Below are 27923 nucleotides of genomic sequence, written 5' to 3' on the forward strand. Positions count from 1 at the left end.
GTGCGACTGCATCCGGGCTCCTAACCCTGAAGCCAAGCCTGGGGGTAGGCGCTCTGCCTGGGCCACCGGGGATAACCTTCTTTCCAGGACTCACAGCTGGCCTCCGGGGCACATCGTGCCAGTCTCGGGCAAATATGTTGTCATAGGAACTCAAGACGAGATACTCTAGGGCAGGAAAGAGAGTTCCCGCTGTGCGCTGGGGCTGTGGTGGGGACTGAACCCTAGACAGAGGGACAAGCGTGGGGGATGGGCCGGGCACTGCTCGGGACGGCCCGCGGCACCTCGGGGCTGAGGAGGGCCAAGCTGGGGAAACCAACCACTGGGAAGGGGGCATTCAACCCTGGAGCCGGCAGGAGGAGGCACGAGACCCGGCGCCTCCACTTCCAGAGGTGGAGTGACCTTGGTCCCGCTTCCCCCTTGCACCTCAGTTTCCTCACCGGTGAACTGGGGACAGCAACCTCTCCCTTCCCAGGTGGGTGACCAAAAAAAAGCAAATAGCACACAACAGACATTCCCTAAGTGTGCGCGCGTGTGTGTAAGAAGACGCTGCGGGCCCGCACCACAGTCGCTCACGCAGAGACGCCAAGGGCGCTCCGGCCTCGGAGTCACCCGCAAAAAGCTCTGCCGCCAACAACTCCGGGAACTGCACGCATGCGCCAACCCGTGCCGTCACAGTCACGTGCCCAGGCATTCGGCTCTGGCCTTGAGAGGCGGGCTCTGATTGACAGGCAGGTCGACCTGTCAGCGGGGAGCACTCCCCGAGGGTAGGGCAAAGAGGTTGTTAATTGGGGACAGTCCCGGCCGGGGGCGGGTTCTTTGCCGCCCTGGTTACTATGACGCCCGGCCCCCGCCCCCTCGGCTGGCCGCCATCTTGTTGTTGATCCGTACCCAGTGGGCAGCGCCGGGAGCTGGACCGAGCGGCCGGTGAGGGGCCGCTGCTGCGGGGCTCAGCCACCTGCGCTGCCTGCCAGGGGCGGGCCGAAACCTGGAGGCCCGGGGGGCCCAGCTCCCGTGGGGAGCCGCGGGCGCCCGCTGCCCGGGCCGGGCCGGGCCGGTGAGTGACAGGACCGGGCGGATAGACCGGCCTGACGGCCGCGGGGCGGGCAGCGGCGGGCGCGGGGCTGGGGCGGAGCGCGCAGGACTGGGATACCCGCGGAGCATCACTTGATCATCGCTGGAGCGTCCTGACCGGCCTCCCGCGGAGCCTCGGAGGCTGGCGCCGAGGTCGGGGGGACGGCCTCGGGGGGGAGGTCTGGGAGCGCCACGCTCGGGGGACGGCCCGCAGGGTAGCGGGAAACTAGCTTCTCTGACCGGAGCCCCGGGCTCCGCGGATCCGCAGCGCTGAACCGCGTCCAGTGCCTGCCTGATGCTCCCCGGGGCGTTGTGTTGCTCCGGGGTGAGAAATACCCGTACCTCTTTCTTAGATGTCGCTCCTGCGAGTGATTTTCAGACGGCGCGAGGCTCAGGCCAGACAAACCAGGCGAAAGCCCCGCGAGCCGGGCAGCCGGTGCACGGCCCCGTGTTGCTGGGAGGGCCAGGGCCCCTCCGCCGGCGCCCGCCGCCCGTGCTCCCCGGAGCTCACCGTTTGCTTCTTCCTAAAGGGCCTGACTCAGTGTCCATGATGCCCGAATTATATGTCGGGGCATCATTTCTTCGGTTCTCGACCACCACTTTTTGGACTTGTGGTAAGGTCTTCCTCTTTTTGCTCTAGGAAGAAAGTATTATGGTGATGACTTGGTTGATTTTACCTACAAAGAGACATTCCATTCCGCCAGTGTAATGAGACAAAGGAAATGAAGGAATGTGTTAGAATCGGAAAAAGAGATGAAACTTTTTTTTTTTTTTGGTCGTTGTGGATGGTATGGAACTGCCGAATTAAGTTTTAACAGACTAAATGTATCTTGCCCAATGAAGAAGAACCGTCAGTCCCTCTTCCTGGGAGGGTGGGAGGGTTAGAGATCCAAGGCTAGGTGTCCTGGAGAGTTCTGAATGCTTTGAAACACAATTCTCTTTCCCTGTGGTCCCTTGACTTCTCCGCACAGGCTCCTTGTATGTGGTCATACAAAAAGCCTGCATGAGACCACTAAGAAATCAAGCAACAATACTTTGAGCGCTTGGGTTGGGATCTTGTCACCTTTGGAATGTTTAATTTTGAAAGAAACCATCTCCTGGTCAGGAGATCCTTTTGGGGAACAGATGCTGAAACCAGAGAAGGCTGGTGGCCTGTTGCTGGTGGCCTTACTTGTGAGAAGAGAGAGAAGTTAAGTAGGCTTTATTTATTTCATTACCTTCCCTCTGCTATTTTTTGAATCTTGAATGAGTTTTGACCTTGGTGAGACCAGTTCCTTGGGGAGTTCTAGATAAGAAAGGAGGGAGATATTAAATTAGAAGCTTCTCAAAATTGTCCCAATCTCACCAACTCCCCCCCCCCCCCCCTTGGTTTAATGCTTCCTTTAGAAATGTAAGGCAGCCACATGGTTAAATTCTTGCTGGTTTCTGTTAAAATAACCCCAAGTTAGGCTCCTGTCCTGTTTAGGATCTCTCTGAGATATAGAAAGTGACAGACTCTCCTTAGTAAGTTTCTCAACACTAACTTTTACATACAACTTAAGGGATTCAAGGGCCCATTAAATTCCATCCATGGTGTAACCCTATGTTAGAACTGTTGCCCCAAGGAATTTATAGAATATCCAAGAACTTGTATTGCCTTTGTTTAATGCTTTTACAACCTTGTGAATATTTATGAGTAGTAGATAATACTTGATTCAGCATGGTATTACCCAAAGGTAGCTAACACCAGCACTTCTGTGCTGGGCATTTTAAAGTGCAAATAAGTAAGAATGTTATAATAGCAGATCCTCTGTCCACTTAAACTTCTTTGTCTATGTGTTTCTCCTGTAAACATCAGCACTTTTAACTCTGTCAGCAACAGACAGACTTTACAGACTCTGGAGATCCTATACTGAAGTCAGAAACTGCTGCAGGTTTGTGGGATGAGATCTGATGTCCTAATGTGGCATTCAAGGTGCTGCTGGCCAGCTGGCCTCAGCCCACCTCTCCAGGGCTTATCCTACCTAATCCCCAGTAATCAAATGGCTTACTAAACATTCTACACATGTTAGCCATTTCTCTACACAAATCACCAGCTGAATCCAGTGGGTTTCGCCCCCTTTGGGATACTCCTTTCCTTCAGTTTCACTTCTCTTTTCTCCAGAACCCAGGTGGGGTCCTTCCTACCTCTATGAAACACCCCCAAACAGTCTAGCCCCTGGGGATGCTCCATTCCCTCTGAATGGCAGTAGCATTATTGCCCTTATACAAAAAACAAAATAGTACTTGCTCTTTTAATAATAATTGTGTTTCCCCTGATAAGACTTAACCCCTTTACTACCGAGAGTGTATTTTTATGTATCTGCACCTGCGTATAGTAGGTGAGGACTAAATGTTTACAAAAATGTGCTCAGTTTGTCTGAGTTGGTAACACCCTCTGTAATTAAACAGAATGGAGCAGATGGGCAAGTAGAAATGGGGATTTGGTGGCCGTGGAGCTCCACTCCCTACCTTGCACAGGTTGACTCTAGTGCTGTGGAGGCCTATCCTCAGTGCTTCAGAACAGAGACAGAACTTGCTTACAGTGCAGAAGAACTGAGGCCTGACAACAATAATTCTGCATCTCAGAAGTGGCTGTGTGGCTCACCGCCTTCCTAAGATGCCAGTTTTGACTCTTGGAAAACGTGTTGGGTGAGCATGGCACTGGGTGCTGAGATTCTTAGACCCTCTTCTTGGTTGGGGCTTGGTCTCACTGCCACCTTGGCTGCTGTAAATGAGTCCATGGTGTTTGCTCCTTGCTCTCCTCCCACCGCTGCCCTGAGTCTGTAAGGAGCAGTGATGGGCAGAGCTGGGGAAAGGCTGACTCTGTGTCTGGGTTAGGGCAAGGGACCACTCAGGCATTTGGTATGTTTGTACCAGTGGGTCTGCTCTGATTTTAAATCAGATTTCATTTCTCTTTCCCCACTACAGCAGGATTTGAGCAATGGGTTTTGAATGAGAAACCTAAAACATACTGGTTCTTTTATGAAAGGTGATCAAGACTCATGTTTGTTGCTATAGTTTGCAGTTACATTTATGTAGGAGGCATTACAAATGCGTTTTGATGGGAACACATGTTCACTTTAGTGCTGCATCCCTGTTACGGACTTTGTTTTGTTGAGTGCTTAGAAATTCTGCTTCTGACTTCCTCTGTAAAGTTTTATGTGCTGGTGGGTGTAGCTTGCTTATTCTTGTCCCCTCATTTTGCTGAAGGTAGACGGGCTGGGGAGCTGGTTTAGAACTGAACTCTTTTCAAGTCTAAAATTTGATGCCCTGGCTGGTGTGGCTCAGTGGGTAGAGTGTCAACCCACGCACCCGGAGGGTCTTGGGTTCGATTCCTGGTCAAGGGCATGCTCCTGCATTGCAGGTTCCATCCCTGGCCCCAGTCAGGGCACCTGTGGGAGGCAACCAGTTGATGTGTCTCACTCACATCCATCTCTCTCTCTCTCTTCTCTTCCCCTCCCTCCCTTCCACATACTTTAAAAGTCAATGGAAAAATATATCCTTGGGTGAGGATTAATGCCCCCCCCCAAAAGTGTGATGTCAGTGAGGAAGAGCACCTTGAAGTCCATAAAAATCTGGGCAGGTTATGATTGAATGAAAACTTATAAACAACTTATTCTATAATCAAAAAGTCAGATAATGACAAGTGTTGGTGAGGGTGCAGAGAAATCAGATCAGAGCCCTCACACACAGCTGGTGAGAATGTAAGATGATGCAGCCACTTTGGAAATGGTTAAACATAGAGTTACTATATGACCCAGGGATCCCACTCCTAATTATTTCCTCAAAAGAAACGAAAACATATGTCTGCACAAAAACCTGTATGTGAGTGTTCATAGCAGCATTGTTCATGATAGCCAACAAGAGAAACAGTCTAAGTGTGCTTCAACTGGTAATGGATAAATGGGATGTGGTATATACATAAATTGGACTATTATTTAGCAATAAGACAAGAATGTGGTACTGACACACGCTGCAACATGGATGAACCTGGGAAAAAATTATGCTTAAGTGAAAGTTGCCAACACACAAGATTGCATATGATGATTCTATTTCTATGAAATGTCTAGAATAGGCAAATTTCTAGAGATAGGAAGTAGATTTGTGGTTGCTTAGGGCTCAGAGGTGGATGGAAGGATAGGGCAATGGTAGCTAAAGGATACGGGATTTCTTTTTGAGGCGATGAGTATGTTCTCAAGTTGTAGCGATGGTTGCATATATTTGCGAATTTACTAAAAGCCATTAAATTGTACACTTAAATGGGTGAATTGTATGATGTGTGAATTCTATCTAAAACAGTTATAAAAACATATATTACTTTTATAGAAGTAATACATATTCACTAGTTTAAAGAAAGATAATATATGAGTAACAAGAAGAAATAAAAATAAAGGTCCAGATAGTGTATAACTGGACCTTTTTTTTCTGTTTTGTAACTTTTACAAAAATGAGATTATGTTATACATCCTGATTTGTACCTTCTTACAGTCAGTGACACATTACGAACATCTGGGTTGGTAAGTGATGCATTTACACCAGGGGCCAGCTGGCATTAAATAGGGAGCAGGGTGTAAGGGCAGTGGGGAGCGGTACGGTCTTGGGAGAGCAAACTAGCACAGACCCTACCTGAAAGGTCACTGTTGCTCAGTTCCAGCCAGTTGTGTTATCAGTCTTGTGAGTTGTGTGGTTGTTTTTTTTTTTTTAAGAAAACCAGAAATCCGGATTTTGATGTGAAATTTCCTGAATTTTAAATTTGACAATGAATTAAGAAAATTTGAGCCATTTTACTGGTCAAAGAAAACCGTTAGCCAACTGGAAATGGTAAAATTTTTGAGTTGCCTGATGTGCATGTTCCCAGCTGAGGTGGGACAAGGTGACACTTTGCTTTCTTCTTTCACCTAATGCTATAAACAAGTGTCCTTTTAGCAGTACATTAAGTGCCATGGTTTTTCATATTCACCTAATACTATAAACAAGTATCCTTTTAGCAGTACATTAAGTACCGTGGTTTTTCATATTTTTGTGCTTTTCTGCTGGTGAATTTGGTGCCTAAAATGGCTCCCAAACATGGCGCTGAATGAAGTATGTGCTGTCTAATTTTCCTAAGTACAAGATGTGCCTTATGAAGAAAATACATGTTAGCTAAGGTCAGGCATGAGTTATAGGGCTGTTGGCTGTGAGTTTAGCATTAGTAAGCCGACAATATAAAATAAAGTGCCTTTAAGCAGAAATATACATGAGAGGTTATGTATTGTATGAAGGTCATGTATTGATTGGTTTGCAAAAATGTGACCAGCCAGATGCTCACAGAAACATAACCTTGTATTTCCCCAGGAGCAGTGGAGCAGTGGAGCAGTATTTGCTAACTGGGTGTTCTCAGTGACTTTATAGAATGTAACTACTGTAAATAACGAGAGCTGACTATATAGTCTTTTGTACCTGGCTGCTTTTTCAAGGTTTATCCGTTTCATTGTGTTTGCTCTTTTTCACTGCTGAATAGTATTCTAGTCTATGGCTGTCCCATTTGCTGATGGGCGTTTGGGTTGTTTCTAGTGGTTGGCTATTATGAATCAAGGTGCAGTAAATGTTCTTGTACAACTCTTTGTGTGTCCATATGTTTTCCTTTCTCTGAACCACTATCTAAGAATAGCATTGCTATGACTCCCACACTGTCAGAGGGACACTTTCAGGAAAAGCTGGAGAGTAGTCCTGTGGGGCGCTGGGCCCCTTTCGTTGTTACTCTTCCTGCATAGTCCTCAGGACCAAGCTTCGTTTCCCATTTTGCCAGATTTTCAGATCAACCCAGATGGAATCGAGAACTAATGGATACTCCATTGACGTTGGAAGTTGAAATAACCAGGGACTGTTGCAAGTAGACATAAGTTTCTAGATTGAGGGGTCTATTTGCTTTCAAATCTACTTCCATACTTGTCATGGTTCTAGAATTCTGTTAATTGATGCAGGTCAGGAGGCTTCTTGGCCATCCATAGGGCTCACAAAATTCATCATCTATCTGTGGAGCCTGGCCTTGGTGACTTTTGCCTTTGTAGTGTCCAAACCCAGTGACCACAGCGGGTACTGCCTCTTTAGATTGTTGGTCATGTGGAACATATTTTGGGACTTTAAAATTTTAATTTGAATTCACATGTAACTTTTTATAGTTTGGGGCTTCCTTGTCTGATGGTCTTCCATGTGTGGTATTTGAAAACTAGCACCAGCCAGAGGATCCTAGATCTAAATTTTAATTTCTGGGAGCAGCAAGCAGTACTTTTGCTGATGAATACTCCCTTAAACCCCTTCCATTAAAAGTCGTTTACACGCTTTGCCTGTTCATAGCTCTGTTTGGCATGTTGCTTCCTGTTTCACCGTTGACTTCTTGGACCAGTGTTCAGAGACTACTGGGTTCTTTGTAGTCAAGAACTTGGTTATCAAAATTCTCTTTTAACACTTTCCAAATCTCTTAAAGAATTAAATTGATTCTTATGAAGCTGCTAAAGCAATATTTTTGGATGGAAGGTAGAGATTTAAGTGAATGAAAATTTCATATGAGAATTTGTTGAAATGAGAAATTATTCTTTAAATACTGCTTCTTTAAGAGGGCATTTTATTAAAAATTTTAAGTGTCTGTATTTTATTTATAGTTTAAGTTTTGGCGAGAGAGAACTAATACGTAATATTCCTCTTACTCGATTGGAATCTTGGCCTGCATGCTTTTCTCTTGAATAAGTGGATGAGAGAAGGAATGTCTTTTTCCCCCCTTTTATTTTATTTTTCCATCACCATTTATCCCCTTATACCCTCTTCTACCCACTCACCCCCTGCAATCACCACACTGTTGTCTGTGTCCATGAGTTCTTTCTCTCCTTTTTTCTTTTTTGCTCCCACCCCCTTATCCGCCCACCCCAGGAATTTCTTTTTTAACAGCCCTATAAGACTAGTAGTAGTCCATTCATTTTACATCTGAGGAAACTGAAACCACACAATAATTTGAATGAGTAAAGTTTAATAGAAAGATTTATTAACTGTAACAGGGTATTAGAGTGATGAGAGACTGGCTAGTAAGAAGTAGGGAGAACACTGAATAACACAGGAACAGCATATATGGGAGCAGCCACTACCTCTAGGGCTGATACAGAGCGCTCAAGGAAGCTGAGCTGAGGTCCATTTTTTCTAAGTTGTTGAATTTATTGGTATCCAGTTCATAATATTACCTTATTATTTTAATGCCTGTAAGATCTATAGTGATACCCCCTTTTTAAAATCCCTGATAGTGGTAATTGTGTGTCTCTTGTTTTTTTAAAAAAATTATTTAAATACTCACCTGATGATACTTTCTTTTATTGATTTTTAGAGAGAGGAAGGGAGGTGAGAGAGAAAGAAAGAAACATCGATGTGAGGGAGAAACATCGTTGCTTCCGTTACTCACCCCGACTGGGGATCAAACCTGAAACCTAGGTATGTGCCCTGACTGGGAATTGAACCCACAGCCTTTTGGTGCACAGGACTACATGCCAAGGCTGTGTCTTTTTATTGATCAGTTTCTCTAGAGGATGTATCAGTTTTATTTGGATTTTTTTCAAAAGACCTACTGTTGGCTTTGTTCATTTTCTCTCTTTTTCTATTTTATTGCATTCTACTTATATTTTTATTATTCCCTTCCCTATACTTATCTTTGGTCTTTTTCTGGTTTCTTAAAGAGAACCTTAGGTCATTAATTTTATATTTCTAATGCTTTTAAAGCTATATAATTGTAACATTGCATTTTCTCTTTGTTTCTGACTCCCAGAATCCTGAGAGCTTTGCATGTTCAAGCTTTTCAGTTCCTTATGTCACATGAGTCAGGAAAGGAAGCTGAAAGAGCAAAGAGATGTGGAACCCGCTTTTAAGGAATGATGCTTCTTTGAAGACATCAGTACTAGACTTCTCTAAGTTGGGAAGTTGATGGGTTTGTGTGGGTGAAAGTTATTCCCCATCTATCTGGAACTACGGGGTTGTCTATGAAGTAGGTAGAAGTGTTTTTCTATTGTTTAAAGGTGCTTAAATGTGGTAATTGTGTTTCACTGGAGGGTAGAACATAGCTATAATCTAATCTGCTTGAAGCAATTACACTCTCATGGTTTGTGAGGCATTAAACAGGTCATTTACCTCTTCTGTTAAATGCGTCCCACATTCTCTAACTGCATGTTGCCCATCTGCTTCTGGGTGCCCTCTAATAAAATCTTGATCTACATGATGGATCTTCCACTGTGTCATTGTGTGTGGGGTGTGGTGCTAAATGGAGGGACAGCCTGAAGTCTCTTTGTATTGTTTCCTGAATGTCTGACTATAGAAAGAATTATGCTGTGTGGCCCTGGAGGGGGAAAGTCTCACAGGAGGGCAGGAACAGGAGACCAAGAACATGGGCTGATCTCAGTCCCTATGTGGAGCAGCAGGCTGTCCTCAAAGAGCAAAACTTAGCAGAGCTGTATTTTGTTGTGGACACTTCATTGTATTCCCCAAATGCAGCTGAACACAATCCAGTGTTCATGTCTGAGGACTTTCAGTTGTGTCTTCAGGTAATCTGCAGAGTAGTATAGTATCAAGATGTTTAAGTGTGTTGATTTCACTGCCAAAGGAGGAGTCGTCTGGATTGTAGCCATATCTGATTTTTAGGTGTTGTTTCCTCTTTTAAAATAGTACAGAATGCAGTGATTTAAAACTTCTTTGGAGTTCTAACAGTTTTGTGATATCATTGAGACACCACAGGAAAGACAAAAGCTATTTTATGGTTCCATAATTCCTTACTCCGGAGATTTTTCATGTTTTAAACTAGTAATCATTAATATGAGGTGGGGTTCTAAATGAGACCTCCAGGTAAACTAACAAAGCTCAATGCTGCGACCAGAGTTTTAGCTTCACCTCTCTTAGGTGTAGGAGATTTTGTTCCACATTGTACCTCTTTAATAGCAAGACACATATGAAAATCACTGGTACTAGGTAGCACATTTGTACTGGGAATGACCTCCAGTTGTAAATCCAGAGTTATAGCTGATTGAAATTCGGGTGAGTGACAAGAATTACTGTTCTTTTGTTTCTGTTCTGAAATAGAACAACTTTTATTCAAAAAATGTTATGGCGAGGGAAAATCCTATGTAGGGAAGCATCCACATCAGTTTCCCAGGCACCTTAGGGTGTGCTCACCTGGGCCTCCGTCCTGTCAGCTCTCCCCCACTGCTCTCAGCTTCTCTTAATTGAGCTACATTAGGATGGAGGTGAAGGAAAGAAACTAGAGTCACCAGTCATGTCAGAAACCTCGATTGGAGAGCAGGCCTGGCACTGCCCCTGTGCATCTTTCTTTCAGTTGTGCAGAAGCTTCTCTACTCAGTTTTGGATCTTTAGTGGGATGGGCAGTATGAGATGTGAAGTCCAGGATGCTCCTCATTCCATATTTTAGCATTTTAGACAGGCTGTTTTTAAAAAAAAAAAATATATATATATATATATATATATTTTTTTTTTCATATTTAGAGAGCGAGGAAGGGAAAGGAGAGAGAGAGAAACATCGATGTGAGAGTGAAACATTGATCGGCTGCCTCCTGCATGCCCCCTACCGAGCATTGAACCCAAAACTGGGGCATGTGCCCTGACCAGGAATTGAACCGGCAACCTTTTGGTGCATGAGACATGCCCAGCCAACTGAGCCACAGTGGCCAGGGCTAGACGGTCTCATTTTAAGTGTTCTGTGGTTCTGTATTTCTTTTAGAAACATTTCTCCTGTCCTTCCACGTGTGTGCTTTCTGAGTTTGACCATGTTTAGATTCAGTCGTAAATGTGCTAGGCAGAGACTTATTGATTCACGTCTGGCTCACTTGCACTGTTTAGTCACAGCACAAGGTATTACTGTGGCAGCTTGTTAAGAACGTCCATTCAGATTGTGAGCAATGTTTCAGGGAGGAAGGAAGGGGCACCTTTGTTTCTCCTTTCTTTTGTCGTTCTCATTTTGATTTTCCCTGTATCACTTGGGACCTGTGTTTAAAATTCTGTCGTCAACCCTCCCCTTTTTCCCATTCATTCTAGCACAGTTGAGATATTTTCAAAAGGATTTTTGCTTATATATATATATATATGTATATATATATATATACACACATACATACATATATATATATATATATATATATATGGAAGCACAGGTTTCTAATCTTTACAAATCCAATAAAACCAGGAAAGGGGTTCACTGGATTCTATCTTTTCTCTTTGTCCTAAATTAATTCTGTTCTGGCAGTTACTTGATGGGCTGGCACATCTCAGGCCTCCTGCCAAGTTTCCATTCCTCCTTGCTCCCTGTTAGCTCTCTGCCTAGTGTTCTCAGGAGGATGCCGCTGTGTCCCTTGATCCTGGGATAGGACCCAGGAGTCTGAACAATTCTTCATCTCTTCTCTGAGGACAGACAACAAACTAGATATCTTTAAGCCTTTTCTCTTCTTGTTTCAGACCTTCCAGATTGCTCTAGGCCTCTGCACACACTTCTGGTTTCTAGGTGAGGGTTGTGCCAGGCCCTGGCAGATTGGAAGGGCAGGCTCAGGTTGGCAGCCCTGCTTACTTTGAAACGTTCCAGTTCCCTCCTCAAAGGCGAGGTTTGTGAGCATCTGCCTGAAACAGTCCTGCCCACGGGGGGTGGGGAAAGGAGGATGCGCTCTCGCGCCCTCCTGAGCGTATCTAACCTGTGTCAGCGCCTGCAGTCTCGTATGTAAAAGCAAGAACGGACTTGCCTTCAAGAGGCATTAGGCTTCCTTGGTTATGTGCTTTAGAGAACAAACAAGCTTATATGTTAGTTTTCTGCTGTAGTTTTTTTATCCATGAATTTAAGGGTATTTCAGTATCTTTTTCCTGTCAGAGTCTTTATTAGCTTATTTCTGAATTTAATTTTCATAAAGTCCAGAGCTATACAGCCCAAGCTTGCTTTATTGTTCTTTTCTGTTAGAATGACTCATCAGGCCATTGTATTGAGTGATTTTGCTATTTTAACCTTGGATTATATCAGAGGTAAGAGACAAACTAAAGATACATTATTGCCAGAATTTTACTTAGCATTTCTGACCTACCAAGTTTAAATTTAATTTTTAAAAAACTAAATGAATTTTATATGATTTTTAAAGGACATGATACTTTGTCATTATGCTTTTAGTGCTTAAGTAGATATCTTTAACTTCAGAAGAGGTAGTAGAAATACTGAGTTTATAAACCATTTTTTATGAAAAATTGAGAAAATTTACAAAATATACCTATGGAATGTGAAGGCACCAAGGATGCTTCTCTTTCTCTCTTTTTTTATATGGTTTTATTGATTTTTTTTTTTTTTGAGAGAGAGAGGAAGGGAGAGGGATAGAGAGATAGAAACATCAATGATGAGAAACATCACTGATTGGCTGCCTCCCGCACACCCCCTGCTGGAGATCGAGCCGCAACCTGGGCACCTCTTAGCACACCGGCTGGGCAGGGATGCTTCTCTTTATAAAAAGATTGCATATCAGACTCAAGTGGTTAATCTGAGGCTATAAAAATATGTTGGCCACAGAATTTGGAATTCTAACCAGGCTTCTTAGAGTGCATGTCTGCTGATCTGCATGTTAGTGTGTGTCTGAGCCTGCCCGACTAAGGAACTTGGTGACCAGGTATTGTCTTGCTCTTGCTGTGGAGATAGTGCCTTCCTAGTTCTCAAAATAGTTCTGACCTTGTTTGATACCATATCTGATTGCAGTTTCTCTTTCTTTGCCAGGGTTTTTATTCATTGCCACTTTCTAGGCTTACTCTGTTGTTTAGTTAAAACAAACAAACTTATAATTTTTTTTTTTTTTAATATCTTTATTGATTTCACAGAGAGGAAAGGAGAGGGAGAGAGAGAGAGATAGAAATATCAGTGATGAGAGAGTCATTGATCGGCTGCCTCCTGCAGGCCCCGACTGGGGATCGATTCCGCAACCCAGGCATGTACCCTGACCGGCAATCAAACCCCAATCGCCTGGATCCTAGTTCGATGCTCAACTGCTGAGCCACGCCCAGCCGGGCTATAATTGTATTTTCTAAACTTGGTTGGAGTTCTTTGATGTGGTTCATCCTTTATTATTGAGATTATCTGTATGTTTGCTGAATTCCCCCCTTGTTTCTCTTTTGTACCCTTAACAAAACTGTTCTAACCTCTTCACGGGCTATCTTCTTTTTCCTTCCACATCTTGTTTAGTTTCTGTTGTTGCTGTTCTTATCTGGGTATATTTAAAACTGTTTTTCTTTCATATATCATCTTTTTAGAGTTGAAACACAGAACTTTGCATTTCTTTATTTGTTGATTTGGAATTCTGTCCTGTGGCCAGCGTGCTTTGCTCTCTGTAAAGCCATCTCTTTGTCCTGGCTTTGGTAGCTCTAGATTAGTCTGTAACTTTTTTTATTTACAATCCTAATAGTAAAAAGAAAGAACGTGTCCTCCATAAACATTTTTTTCATGTCATATATTTATCCTGTTGTGCATATCTGTTACAAATATCATATACATACCTACATGCATTCATTTATTCAGCTGTTCTTATTGTGTAGCTGCCATGTGCCAGGCACTACTCCGGGCATTTAGGATAATATGTAGTCACCTAGCCCTGGCCAGTGTGGCTCAGCAGTTAGAGCATCAGTCCTGCACCGGAGCGTCACGGGGTTTGATTCCCAGTATAGTGACCTAAACAGACAGTCTTTCCTTCATGGGGTTGACATCATAATAAAAATAAGCAACAGATATCATTGATAAGTAAATTACATGTCAGAAGGGGATAAGTACCATGAAAAAAAAAAGAAAAAGTAAAGCAGATTAAGGGGACAGAGTTCAGGTGGGTTTGCAATGTAAGCTTAGGGAGGTTAGGTAGATCTCATTGAGAAAGAGACATTTGAGCCAGTACTTGTGAAGGAAGTGAGTTATCCATGTAGATATCTGGGGGTAGAGTGGTCCAGGCAGAGGGAATGACTGGTGCAAAGGCCATAGAGTAGCAAAATACGCCTGTGTGTCTAGCTAGTGTGACTAGAGTGAGGTAGCAATGGGAGAGGGCTAGAAAATCAGATCATAGAGAAAAGGGGGTGGGAGGAATACAGATCTTGTGGGATCTTGAGATGGGGTGAGATTGCAGGATTTTGAACTGAGAAGTCACATGCTCTCTTAGTTTAAGAGTCCTGTAGCCTCTGTGTTGTGTTTGTTTTTATTGGTTGTTTGCAGTAGGGTATGAATCAGGTCCAGGGGAGAAGTGTAGCACCAAGCTAGGCTTTAGTTTGTCGAAACACACACTTTGTTTGAACAGGATCCTGTTGTGATTAAAATTACATGACCAAGTAGATAATTCATATGCCCTAAGTATAAGACGTGAATTTAGTTCTTTTTGCCACTGTGAGATTCCTTTTACTTTCATATTGTGTTTTTACTCACTGTGGTCTTCTTCTGGAATTGTTTAATTCATTCCAACAAAGCAGTTTTTTTTGAGCACTTACTGTGTGCCAGAAACTGCCTTGGACCCTGGATGGAGATGAAAGAGAACCATTTGGTGGTGGTGACAGACAAGTAGACAGATGGCAGTACAGTGATACATTGCAGTAGAGGCAGCGCAGCCTCCCTTAGGAACCATAGAGGCGTGTGCGCACTCACGTTAGGCGACAGCAGACTCTGGGGAGACTCCCTGGGGCCTTATCCTGAAGGAGGTCTCGAAGGTAGATGGCTGAGCAGAAGGGACTGTGCCTTAAGCGGTGCGATCTGTTTGGGGGAGTGGGAGTGGAAAAAGGTTGATTTTTGTTGATAGCGGGGAAATAGAACATCGTTTCCTGGGCAGCTTCGGATAAGACAGCTTTACAACAGTGTTCTTACATAGTCCGTTAGCCCATTATTGTGAGGTTCAGAAAAAAAGTAATGATTTATCTCTTGCAGGTAAAACCTTATTCCTGCTCTACAAATATTTTATTTTTTTAGTCTTGAACTTCCAGATGTAGTCTTGTCAGTACATTCCTAGTTTTAAAAATATATTCAGTACTAAGGAAGGTGCCCACTCCTTTAACTTTCTTGAGAGAAAAATGATATTACAAGGAGGGTACTTGAAGGCAAGGAGCTTTTCCTTGTCCCACGGGTTGGTATGAAGTCAGCGGGAATGGAGGCCCTTTGGTGTTAAACATGGTCCAGAGTTGATGGCCATAGATTTAATGTAAAAAATCTGAAGCCTGAATTCCTTTGGGAAAAGCAAGATGTTTTTATGATTCTACAACTAACAAGGACTGGCTTTCCCCACCTGGTCTTGGCACCTTTGGCAGAAAATTTGGGAATGTAGTGTGACCTGATTTCTCAGGCAGAAACCCTTCCTTTGAGTGAGGGAGAGCCCCTCACCAGTGCTGGGTGTCGTGGGAAGTCTGAGCAGAAGGAGCTCATGTTGCCGTCTGGTTTTCCTGGACCCTTCTCTGAGTGTGAGGTGAACAGGGATAGTTGCTGTGACATACTCGAGCGCTAAGTCACATCCTTTAGAGAACTGAGCAGAAGAGAACGTGGGCTTTGTGCCTACAGAGGTAGATGGAGGAGACGAGACCAGCGCTGCGCCATTAAATAAAAATTCACCAACTGCCTCTCACGCCTGAACCAGGGGATACTGCGTGTCAGGGCACCAGAGTCCCTGCTCTTACCCCTGTTGCAGACCCTCTGAGCACTGGGGAACTATCTTGTCGGGAGCTTTGATTCCCTCTTTCCTCTTTCTTTCTGTTAGGAAAGAAGAATACGCTGAACAGACTCTGACCTTTGGCTTTCAGCTCGCCAAGACCTTCTACCGAGCTCTCCTTTTGTGGCCCATGTGCTGCATCGTCTGCCCTCAGTGTGCAACGGGCCCCCAACGCAATGTGTGTTTGTCAAACCATGGAAGTGGGGCAGTATGGCAAGAACGCGAGTCTGGCCGGAGACCGGGGAGTCCTCCTGGAGCCCTTCATCCACCAGGTGGGCGGGCACAGCAGCATGATGCGCTATGATGACCACACTGTGTGCAAGCCCCTCATCTCCCGGGAGCAGCGCTTCTATGAGTCCCTCCCTCCCGAAATGAAGGAGTTCACCCCCGAGTACAAAGGTTAGTCACTGACCTTGGACTGCTTCCCTCAGCTCAGTTTTCCTTGTTTTGTTGGCCCTGTGATGTCTCTCTCTCTTCTCTTCCTCCTCTCTAAAAGTCAATAAAAAAAATCTTTAAAAAAAAAAAGGCCCAGGGATTGAGGCAGTGCCCATCTAGAGAAGGAAATGGGCCAAAGAGAAGGCTGTTCTTGGTTTGACGTATTGGCATATTTGTAAATGCTTCTCACTAATTTTCAGATTATAGAGCCAATTTCGCACATCGGGTGAGGAGAAACGTAGCAGACAGAGGGTGGATGTGGAAGTTAGACAGAAGGCAGCCTGGACCATTTTTAAAGACAGAAAACAAAAACCCTCCTTCCTTGAGTTAGGTTTCTAGGTGTTGTGTTTTAAGTGGTTTGGTAATGATTTAGAAGACATTACAAACAACCTGTTTGATAAAAATAGACACAACAAACTTTTGAATGCATACAGCAATGGAAAATACAAAGCTGTCGGCTGAGTGGAAGTTCTCTCTGGGGAGGTTAGCTTAGCATCACGATCAATGTGCGCAGAAGAAGTACTTCTGGGACTATCTGGGAGGGAGAAGTCTGAATGTCTCTCTAATGACACTGTCAGGCAGAAGGGCTCAATGTAGAGGAGGCCACAGGAAATGGCAGCTTCACAGAGCCATTAAATAAGTAGTGGGTTAGATTGCGTCAGGTATGCATGTCACCAAGGGGACACCATTCTTCTTGCGCACTGTTACAAAAGTCATTAACTGCAAGTGAGAGCTACAGATAAGAGGGTGAGAAATAAATACAGATTTATCCGAGATCAAAGGTAAGTAGCAGACTCAGAGTGGGGTGAGTGGTAAGCTATCTTATGGAAAGATGTCTGCTGTCTCTGTTCCTACGTTGATCTATAGTTTGTTCAGGGCAGGTGACGTTTGTGTGCTGTAGGGACAGCCAGCACCAGCCGTCTGTGCCACATGGGCCCAGCCTGTGTAGACATGTGTTGACTGGCTGCCATTTTTTCAACAGGCGTCGTGTCTGTCTGTTTTGAGGGGGACAGTGATGGTTACATCAACTTGGTGGCCTACCCTTATGTGGAAAGCGAGACGGTGGAGCAGGATGACACACCAGAGCGGGAGCAACCGCGGCGCAAACACTCCCGCCGGAGCCTGCATCGGTCGGGCAGTGGCAGCGAGCACAAAGAAGAGAAGGCCAGCCTGTGCTTTGAGCCCTCTGAGAGGTGGGTGGCGAGCAGGCTGAAGGGGCGTACCTGGCCCTGTCAGCACCACCACGAGAGCCCGGGCACATTGTGCATGGGAAGTAGGCCTGAGCTGGGGGGAGGTGGCTGGTGTTCTTGGGGCCACCCATATAGATATGACCTATCCCCTGTGTGTCACATCACCCCAGGGATGACTTCTGAGTGTGGCTTTGGCTGGTTGAGAGAGAATGAAGCTCTTTCAGCCCTTAGGAAGCAAGGATGCCCCTGCCCTCCAGCTTTGTTATATCTCTTGCTTGCCCCCAGGACAGAAGATCAAGATGCATTGGTCCACCGTGAGGCTGCAGCTTCTTTCTGACCTGCAGGATGTCAGAGCCCAAGGGCAAAGAGAAGCCATTCAGACTAGTGTTCTTTAGGGGCTTTGGGTGTCAGATCACTCAGAGACTCTGCTATCAGCTATTAACCCTTTCCCTGCACCTAAAATTTTGTTTATTGCATTGGAAATTGATTTTTCTTGTAAATTAGGAAAATAGCCTACAAAGAATTGTTTTTTGCTATTTCATGCAAAAAATGTGAACTTCCACTAGGGTGGCAATAATCAAAAGGACAGACAATGAAAGTGCTGATGAGAATGTAGAGAAATTAGAACCTTCCTACGTTGCTGATGGGAATGGAAAATAGTGCAGCTACTCTGGAAAACACTTAGTTCTTCAAAAAGCTAAACCCAGCAGTTCCACTCCTAGGTATATACCCAAGAGAACTGAAGAAATTTAACACATACAAAACTTGTACACAAATGTTCATAGCAGCATTAGTTCTAATAGCCAAAAAAGTGGAAACATGCCAAGTGTCCATCAGCTGATGAATGGATAAATAAAGTGGTATAGCTGTGCAATAGAATATTACTCAGCGATAAAAAGGAGTGGAGTACTGACGCACAGGATGAACCTTGAAAACATTATTCTCAGTGAAAGAAGCAAGTCACAAAAAACATGTTTTATGATCTATTTATATAAAATGTTTATAATAAGCAAATCCATAGAGACAGAAAGCATGTTAGTGGGCCAGAGACTGAGGTGGGGGAGAGGAGGATGGGAAGTGACTGCTAATGGTGATAGGGTTTGATTTTGGGGTGATGAAAATGCCTTAAAAATTCGATAATGTTGATGTTTTACAACTTGTGAATATATTAAAAAGACCACTGATTGTAAAAAAAACAAAACATCACCACAAACAACAAACAAAAAATAATAAAACTAATGTAAACTAACAATAATGGGAGCTTCCTGAAACAAAGTAAAATCAAAACTGTATGATTAAATTACTCTATATTTACTGTCACTCAAAAATAAGTTTCTGTGACTGGGATGCCCTGTGACCTGACTTAGTTGGAATTGGACTTAGATGTTGCAGCACGTAGTTAACTCTGACATCAGACCAGTTCAGCCACACGTGCTGCACATCCAGCTTCCAAAGCTCGGGCCTAGGATGTTCCCGTCCCCTCACTCCCTTTGATGGAAAAGACACACTCACATCGAGGAGCACAAAACTCCATGGGACTCTGGCTGAGCGTGTGATGTGTCACTTCCTGTGTTCTCAGTTGGAGTCTTCTGTGGCCAGACCTGCATTTCTGGTGCCAGGAGAGGGCTTCATCTCTGTTTCATAGTTGCAGGGTCTCCTGATGCTGCCCATGCGTGTGGAAATGGGTTCCAGCCTGCAGAGGCACAGCTTCCAGGGCTCCCTTCCTCCCCAAGGGGCTTCCTTGTGACTGGTGTTTGTGGGACCTAAGCTTGGTCCTTCAGGTGGACAGGGACTGTTCCCCAAGTCCTTACCTGGCGGTTTGTGCCTCTCTGGGCAGCTCGTAGGAGCGGCTTTCTCTTCTCCTCCAAAGATACAGAAGTTATTTCATGTGTCATCTGTGACAAGCCAGTGCACATAGGATCACGGGACGGTCTGCCCATGTCCAGGTTCAAGGCCCTGCTCTAAAGGTGACAGCTGTCTCTGCAGTGACCAGACTTCTGTTTGGCCTGTTAGCAGAGTCTCTACATCACTCCCAGGAAAGGAGCTTGTTTCTTCCCCAGGTCGAGGGCTGTAACCAGGGTCCCCATCTAGAGAACTGGTTAGGGTTTACTTGGCAAATAAGTCAACCTTGCTGTTTCTTAAAGGGGATCACAAACAGGCCCCCTGAATGCCTTAGCAGCGCCCTCACCAGAAGAAAATGGGACTTTTGTCATGCTGAGGGGCACTGCCGGACTCCTCCACTTCCAGTTAAAGGAGCACGGGACCTCTGCCAGTGCCACCCTGTTGGGGAGCGTCAACAGTTCTGGAGAGGACAGTGGCATCGACATCGCTGCAGCAGCCGCTTCTGCTCAGAGTCGCAGCCATGCTCTGCCGTTTCCAGGGCACGGCTTCGCCTGCCCTTTGCTTTGCTTTGCTTGGCAGTTCGACAAAGGAGCCTTGCAAATTACTCCAGGCAAAGACTTTAATGCTGGGGGAAAGTGAAGTTGTGGTAAAGTTCTGATATTTTGAATTGGAGTCATCTTACCAAAATCCCTTTGTGGTTTGACTTTTTTAGAAATCGAGTTTCCTTACTCGGTGGCTTCATACTTTCCTTTCCACAGGTGCAGCCTGGTCCACTGAGAGGCACAGGTTCCGTGGGGCCTGCTCGTCTCTTTTCCTCTTTCTTCCAGGCCTGATACAGAGGCAGACAGATATTCACGAGCATAATGCCAGCATCTGCCTCCTTGCAGAATTATTAAAGAAAGATTGTCGTTGATGTCACGGACTCGACACTGCCTGAAAGGATAGTCATTCATGTCCTTGACAGTGACATCCTGTGCTCCACTCTGTATTTGTGAAGTGTGAAGCCACATGCTCATCACTTTTTGTATTTTTAAAAATTGTAAAATATAACAAAATTTACCATTTTCACCTTCTCCCAGCATACGGTTGAGTGGCATTAAGTACATTCACATTGTTGTGCAGCCATCACCACCTTCCACTTGCAGAAGCCCTGCGTCACCTCCGGAGAAGCTCTGTGCGTATTAAGCAGTTAACTCCACTCTTCTTCCCCTGGCCCTGGCAGCTACCACTCTACTTTCTGTGCCTGTGCATTTGAGTTACCTCGTGCGAGTGCAATCATATGCTAGGTCTCCTTTTGTGTATGGCTTATTTCACTTAGCACAATATTTTCAGGGTTCATCCAGGTTGTAACATGTATGAGAATTTCATTCCTTTTTATAGCTCAGTCATATTCCACTCTATGGATGTGCCATGTTTTGTTTATCCATCTCTCCACTGACGGACACTTGGGTTGTTTCCAGCTCTTGTTTACTGTAATGCTGCTGTGAACATTGATTCAGGTATCTGTGAGTCTGTTTTTGGCTCTTTCAGGTATATACGTAGGAGCGGAATTGTTGGATAATATGATAATTCTATGTTGAACTTTTCTGAGGAACTGTAAGACTTTCCCACAGTGGCTGCACCCTCCAGTAGTGTGTGAGGGTTCCAGTTTCTTCTCCTCAGCAACAGTTCAGTCTGTTTTTATAAGAGCCTTCCTAATGGACGTGAAGTGGTAGCTTCCTCCTGTAGTTTAATGCAAAGAATTATTTTTCAGACATTTTTTAGAGACACAGGAAGATCACTAATAACCACTTACTCACTTTTATGTGCTCATGCATCTGGGGCCCCCATGCCGCCCACCAGCAGGGTCTGTAGGTGGCAAATTAGGCTTGATCCACCCTGTGCAGTGAGACCCCAGAGGGTGACTCGTGTATGTTCTTTCTCCGTAGCTCCCAGGAGGCAAAGACTTCAAAGGTGGAGCCACACAGCCATTCAGATGTCCCTTTCCAGATGCTAGATGGCAATAGCGGTCTGAGTTCTGAGAAGATCAGCCACAACCCCTGGAGCCTGCGCTGCCACAAGCAGCAGCTGAGCCGCATGCGCTCTGAGTCTAAGGACCGAAAGCTCTACAGTATCCTTGTTACTGCTGCTTCAGCAGCATCTGCTGCTTCAGCAGCATCTGCTGCTGGGACGATGGGTGCTGGGTCAGGGTTCCCTCAGCACGGCTGAAACCCTTTCTGCTCAGGGCTCCCTCTTTTGTTCTCATCTTCCTTTTTCATAGGCTCTTCTTTCTCTTCTTCCTCCTTACTTTCATCAGCATAGTCTTTTATGCTTTTTGGGGTTGTTAAGGCTGAGCCTTAAACTTGGGAGTCTGGAAGACTCCCAATAGAACTTTCTGTGCCAATGGAAGTATTCTGTACCTATGCTTTTTATTAGTATGGTAGACACTGAGTATACTACAATCTGGCTGCTGTGACTTGAGTTACTGAATTTTAAATTTATTTAATTAAAATTTAAATCACCAAATGTGGCTAGTGGCTACCATATTTATCAGTACACGTCTAGAATCAGGGATCTGTGTGTGTGCGCGTGCGCACGCGCTCACAGACATGCAAACGTGTATTTCTCACCTCCCAAAAGATAATAATTAAAAAGTAATGTGTTTGATTTTGGTGTTCTGTTTGTTTTTGTTTTTTATCTAAAGATAAACACATACCTGTACAGTGTAAAATAGTTTTAAGATGTTGAAGGTAAAAAGTACTAATTATGAAGTGGGAATCCTTATAAACATTTGGTGTTTGGCAGCAGTAGACAGTAAATAACTAATACTTACTGAGAAACCAAGGGGAAAAGTGCTGAGCACCTCATACATACACGCCTCATAATAGTCTTTGAGGGAGGAACTCTTACGATTCCTTCTGTAGGTGAAGAAATGGAAGCACTGGAGCATAAGTGTGTCCAGAGCCAGGGAGTGGCCAGAGCAGGATTCAAGAGCCCATGCTCTCAGACACTAAGATGCTCCTATAGCCTTTCTTAGGATTTATTGTCACTTATTTATAGGTTAAGGAAGGTAATCGGTTAATTTAAGGCCCAATGTAATGGTTTTCTGTAAGTTCTTTTTTTTTTTTTTTTTAAATATATATCTTTATTGACTTGAGAGAGAGGAAAGGAGAGGGAGAGAGAGATAGAAACATCAGTGATGAGAGAGTCATTGATCAGCTACCTCCTGCACACCCCTGACTGGGGGATGGAGCCCGTAACCCGGGCATGTGCCCTGACTGGGAATCGAACCCTGATCGCCTGGATCCTAGGTTGATGCTCAACCACTGAGCCAAGCCTGGCTGGGCTGTAAGTTATTCTTTAAAGAATTAGGAGGTGTTAAAATGTTCATCAGAGTGATGCTGAGTATCTTATCCACTGAGGCTGTGTGATGTGTCATCGTCCCCAATGGAATTGAGGCCTAGGCTGTGAGTCCCAGTGACATTTGGCAGATATCTGAAGAGCCTGTACCTTTATCCAAGGTTGTTGCAGACAGCCCTGGCCGGGTGGCTCGGTTGGAGTGTTGTCCCGCACACCAGAAAGTTGCGGGCTCGATGCCTGGTCGGGGCACATACAGGATCAGTGTTTCTTTCTCATACTGATGTTTCTCTCTTTCTCCCCCCTTCCCTCTCTAAAATCAATAAAAAGCATATCCTCGGTGAGGATTAAAAAAGATTGTTGCAGACAAATTTAGATGAAGACATGGATGTAAATGACCATAGAGCCGTTTTGAGCAGAAGGTCCTAGAAGTACTAAGGGACAAGCTTTAAATATATAGTCCACTGGTTTCAAGTTAAGTCAGAAAATGGCAAGATAGAAATTTAAACCAGCTTCTTCTAAAGATTCCTAATTGGAAATGTAAAGTCTGATTTCTCATTTTTATAGTAGTACTACAAAGATTTCTCAGGCCTGGAGTGGGGCCTTGTTTACTGATGGTGCAGGAATATATGTGAGTCTGTCAGAACCTTCTGTAGTTTGTGTATGCCTTCAGGACATCTGAAGAATGAGAGAGTGATGACTCCAACAGGTGTGGTGTGGACAGCAAGTGGAATATCATTTAGCCATAAAAAGGCATGGAGTTTGTCATACTACAATATAGAGAAACCTTGAAAACATTTTGCTAAGCAATATAGCCAGACACAGAACGACAGTGACTCTGTGACTCCACTTACATGAAGTACCTAGAGTAGACAGACTCCTAGAGACAGAAACAATAGAGGCCGCCGGGAGCTGGGGAGGGGAGGGGAGGGGAGTTGGTGCTCAGTGGGCACAGCTTCTGGTTTCAGTTTGGGAAGATGAAGTTCTAGAGATGGGCGGTGGTGGCGGTTGCGCAATAATGTGAATCTACTTAATGCCACTGAACTGCACACTTAAAATGTTTAAAATGGCAAATTTTATGTTACGTGTGTTTTACCACGATAAAACTTTTAAAAAAAGAAATAAGCCAGTAGTGCGAAGTCCACATTTGAGAGTTTGGGATGTGAATACAGATTACATTAGACGAGAATGCCCCCTTTTGTGGAAAAACTTGCTTGTGCTTTCCTGGCGGGGGTGCACGGTGAGAGTGGTTGTCGTTCCTGACCGTGGCGCAGAGTTCCTCCTGCTGGAGAACGTGGTGCACCACTTCAAGTACCCCTGTGTGCTGGACCTGAAGATGGGCACCCGGCAGCACGGCGACGACGCGTCGGCCGAGAAGGCAGCCCGGCAGATGAGGAAGTGCGAGCAGAGCACGTCAGCCACGCTGGGGGTCCGCGTCTGCGGCATGCAGGTGAGAGCCTAGGAGCTGCTGCTGGCGGGTTTTAGGTTGCCCTTGTGCCTGCTGCTGCCCATGCCACATGCTCTCCTTGTCCACATTGTCCAGAATCTCCTCCGAGAGGGTGAGGCCCCCAGGGGGTGCTGAGTGCATCCTTGTATGTATGTTCCTTGAGCCCTCTTGTCCTTGTCTGGTGACTTTGGTCTGGGCTCCAGGTACAGAGCTGCTCTGAGAGCCTGTTGCCCTGACATTGGGACAAGTAAGACTCTTGTCTGTCAGTACGATGTTCCTAGTTTGAGTCCAGTCGCAGGGCAGCTTGGAAAAAGATTTCAAAGGTGATGGTGCAGAACCTGCAGGCCTGGTCTCTCTCCTGGCTTTATTGCAGGAAAACTTAGGATGAACCTGGCCTGCCAACTCAGTTGTGTAGGGTTAGAAAAGCTCAGGCTGATTAGCAGTGCTTTCCAGACAGTGCTTGCCCAGGGCACTATGCAGTCATCAGACCTCCTGGCACTCACCCTTGTCTGTTTCCTGGGGTTTCAGGTGTACCAGCTGGACACAGGGCATTACCTCTGCAGAAACAAGTACTATGGCCGCGGGTTATCCATTGAAGGCTTCCGCAACGCCCTCTATCAGTACCTGCACAACGGCTTGGACCTGCGACGTGACCTTTTTGAGCCCATCCTGAGCAAACTGCGGGGCCTGAAAGCGGTACTGGAGCGGCAGGCCTCCTACCGCTTCTACTCCAGTTCCCTGCTTGTCATCTATGATGGCAAGGAGTGCTGGGCTGAGTCCTGCCTGGACCGCCGGTCCGAGATGCGTCTCAAGCACCTGGACACAGGGCTGCCTGAGGTGGCATCACCCTGTGGCCCTAGCACCAGCCCCTGCAGCACCAGCCCCGAGGCAAGCTCCTCCTCTCCACCCAAGGTGGATGTCCGCATGATCGACTTTGCACACAGCACGTTCAAGGGCTTCCGGGATGACCCCACCGTGCATGACGGGCCTGACCGAGGCTATGTGTTTGGCCTGGAGAACCTCATCAGCATCATGGAACAGATGCAGGACGAGAACCAGTAGGCCCAGTTCTGGGCCCTCGGAACCCCTTCCTCTCCACCCGCAGGCAGGGACCATTGATCTGAACTCGCCGTGAGGACACACAGACTTGCTTTTAAAGGGTTATATTTCTCTTGGGTATAAACTAAAAGAAATGTTTTTAGCTGTAGCCTGGAATCCATATATATATAGAAGAGAGCAGAACACACATCCTCTCAGCCAGGCTCCTTAGCTCTACAGCTCTGACTGCTGTGTCCAGGCTGACTTAGCAGAGGTGCCCCTGGTGGGCTTGGCAGCAGGGACAGGGTACCCTTGGACATTGGTTTCTCTTGCCTAGGTTTTTGGGGTCTGTGGCTACAGGGCCCTGCTGATTGTGGGGTGAAGCCCTAGGCTCGTGCAGGGCCCCTCCATGCCCACCCATCCCTTGTTCCTCAGAAGTAGAGGGATTAGGTGCCCATCTCTAGGGGACATATTCTAGTGTTGTGGGTGTCAGCCGCTCTTTGACTGATGCCCCCAGGGCACTACAAGACCAGCTGTGCACAGCTGGACCCATCCAACTCAGTTCTGTTCTTAGCATGAGGCTAGATTCATGAAGCTGCGCTGAAGTCAGCTTATGGCAGAGGGCAGGCCCCGGGGTTCCCAGGCCCCCTTTGGCACTTGAACTTGCTCCTTTTCCTGCCTGCACACCCCAGCCAGCCTTTCTCACCAAGATCCCTTGCCTAAGGAGGCCACGCCCTCTTGCCCCCCTGCCAAGGAGAGTCAGTGTCCCAGCAGGCCTCAGGGCCTCTGGTGACTCTGGCGAGACAGTATTTGCAGGTCTTGTGCTGTGGGGCTGGGAGTCCCCTTTCTCTGGTGTGGGCAGCTGTGCTGCCTGTGGATGGGCTGCTCCTCCCAGGGCTCAGGGGCTGTGGTCCGCTCAGGGTCTCACCTTTCCCCAGGCCAAGCTCAAGGCAGCAGCCCATTTAAGGATCTCCAGGCTTGTCTGCACGTAGGGACGTTGTCTGCGCCCTGGGTGCAGGTGCCCAGGTATTGCTGAGTTTTGTCTTACCAGTCCTGGAGTCCATCAGTCTCTGTCCATCTGCCAGCCCGTCTCGGGATCCTTCCCCTGGGATGTAGCCTTGTTCATTAGTAAATATTGATTTCCTTCATGCTTTCCTCAGCAAAATATTCTCTCCCACTTCTGAGGTGAGCTTTTGCCCCTGGCCCGTCTTCAGCAGGCGCTGCCTTTTTTCAAAGAACTGGTAGAATTAATTGTAGGAGGCATTTCCCTGCTGGCCCAGCACCCTCTCTGTGGGCCTGGAGTGTGGCCCCTTCAACACTCAGTACTTACAGTGGTACAGTGAAGGCCCAAGGGGTGACCCCTTCTCCATGGTCTTAGTTTTTGCTGCCAGCCCTTAATGACACAGAGGCCTGCCACTTCTAATACTTTTGGCCAGGAGGTGACACTGCACTTACCTAACCATTGCCAAGGTTAGTGCCCTTACCTCTGAACCTAGGGGCCACTGTCATTGTCACTTTGGGCATATCCCTGTTTGGGCATTAAAGGTAAGCTTGCTAGACTCTGTCTGTGAGAAGCCTTGGTAACTGATGGATAATTTCCTGGTCCTGAGGCAGCCTCATGCTTCTTAAATGGGTTCCTTGATGGATCCCATGTCTCAGCCCTCTGACCCTGGTGCCAGTGTTGGGCAGGTTCCCATTCCTTGGGGCTGGGAGGGACAGCTTGCTTGTTTCTGGTCAGTAATGACTGTCTTCTCTCCTGTACTGTTCTGTGGCTTCAGCCGTAGGGGCAGTAGCTCTTCATTAGTGTAGACAGTCATTTCCTGGCAAGGCAGAGGCTGAGACAGGGGCACTTGGATTACCTTGATTTGAACCTGCCCAGCCTGGAGGTGTGCTGTGCCTCCTGAGTTCCTATATTTTGGGAGCACATGCCACCCCCTTCTCTTCATAGCAAGAGGCTGTACCCACTTATATTTAGTGTTTTCCTGGCACTAAAAAGAGAAGGCCTGGGATTTGCTGCTTCTCCCCCCAGGGTGGGTCCCCTCTTTTCAGCACTTTCGCCAGTTGGAGAACCAGCCCCCCTTTATCCTGCAGGTGGTGGGCCTGTGTGTGCACATGCTCTCCGCCCCTACTCTTCCTCACTGCTCTGCCAGAGTCCTGTGCCTGCCAGGCCCTGCCTTCCCAGCCCCAGCTTGGGACCAAAGTGCAGCGTGGGATCACGGTTGGGTTACTCAAGTGACCCCTGTCCATAGTGCTTCCTTGGGCCAAGTGACACAAGCCCCTGGGAGGTGGGATTGGGTGGTGCTTAAAGAGGAAGGGGACCAGTATAGCAATTTGCCAGGGACCCCCACCCCTCCCTCACATTGGGGCCTGTGCGGTGGGCGTGGGGACTCTAAGGGGCCAAAGGCCTAGGCTAGTTCAATAGCCGCTGCTCACCTGCTCACACGCACGCCTCCTAGATGCAGATTGCTTTGAACGTCAACGCCCTTGAATTTGGTTTTCTTTGTGCCGATTTTAAAAAATGGTTTAATGAGGGGAAAAACTTGGAGGACCTTGGGAGGGTCCTTTGCTTCTCCCGGAACCGCAAGGCTGCGCCTCTGGGAATCGCTTTCTTGCTCCACTTCCCTGTCCCCCAAAGCCTGCGCCGCTCTGACGCGTGGCTCCGGCCCGACCCCGCGCAGTTGCGCGTCTTCCGGACGCTGCGTGCGGGGGACGGGGTGCTTAGACCTGGGGCCGAGCCACCCCTTTCTGTCCACCTCGCGCTGCCCGCCCCGCTTGTGTCTGAGGTCGTGTATGTCAAAATAAAGCCGCTAGAAACTCAGGCGTGTCTGCTGCTTCTTTGTG

The 27923-nt window shown here is 46.3% G+C and overlaps 1 protein-coding gene across 5 annotated transcripts; it reads left to right on the forward strand.

The window, feature by feature from the left end:
- Nucleotides 1-25: 25 nt before the first annotated feature.
- Nucleotides 26-27900, forward strand: IP6K1 (inositol hexakisphosphate kinase 1). 5 transcript variants are annotated; one of them, XM_087824732.1, is made up of 6 exons: nt 26-44; nt 15843-16193; nt 17212-17422; nt 21190-21371; nt 23872-24047; nt 24573-27900. In XM_087824732.1, the coding sequence occupies exons 2-6, from the start codon at nt 15971-15973 to the stop codon at nt 25104-25106; spliced, it is 1326 nt and encodes a 441-aa protein (XP_087680858.1). In that variant the 5' UTR covers nt 26-44; nt 15843-15970; the 3' UTR covers nt 25107-27900. The 5 variants fall into 5 exon arrangements, with proteins under 5 accessions (XP_087680858.1, XP_087680857.1, XP_087680859.1 ...); XM_087824731.1 differs by lacking the exon at nt 26-44 and adding an exon at nt 978-1054; XM_087824733.1 differs by lacking the exon at nt 26-44 and adding an exon at nt 1206-1224.
- The last annotated feature ends 23 nt before the right edge of the window (nt 27901-27923 follow it).

This window comes from Miniopterus natalensis, chromosome 15, assembly GCF_054644295.1.
Source record: "Miniopterus natalensis isolate mMinNat1 chromosome 15, mMinNat1.hap1, whole genome shotgun sequence".
In the NCBI taxonomy this organism is placed as follows: Eukaryota; Metazoa; Chordata; class Mammalia; order Chiroptera; family Miniopteridae; genus Miniopterus; species Miniopterus natalensis.

What these genes read in the sequence shown, in the direction of transcription:
- IP6K1 (XM_087824732.1), top strand. Translation starts at nt 15,971, where the DNA reads ATGTGTGTTTGTCAAACCATGGAAGTGGGGCAGTATGGCAAGAACGCG. An exon ending in GTTCACCCCCGAGTACAAAG is followed by an intron (nt 16,194 to 17,211) that starts GTTAGTCACTGA and finishes TTTTTTCAACAG; the next exon opens with GCGTCGTGTCTGTCTGTTTT. An exon ending in TCCGCGTCTGCGGCATGCAG is followed by an intron (nt 24,048 to 24,572) that starts GTGAGAGCCTAG and finishes CTGGGGTTTCAG; the next exon opens with GTGTACCAGCTGGACACAGG.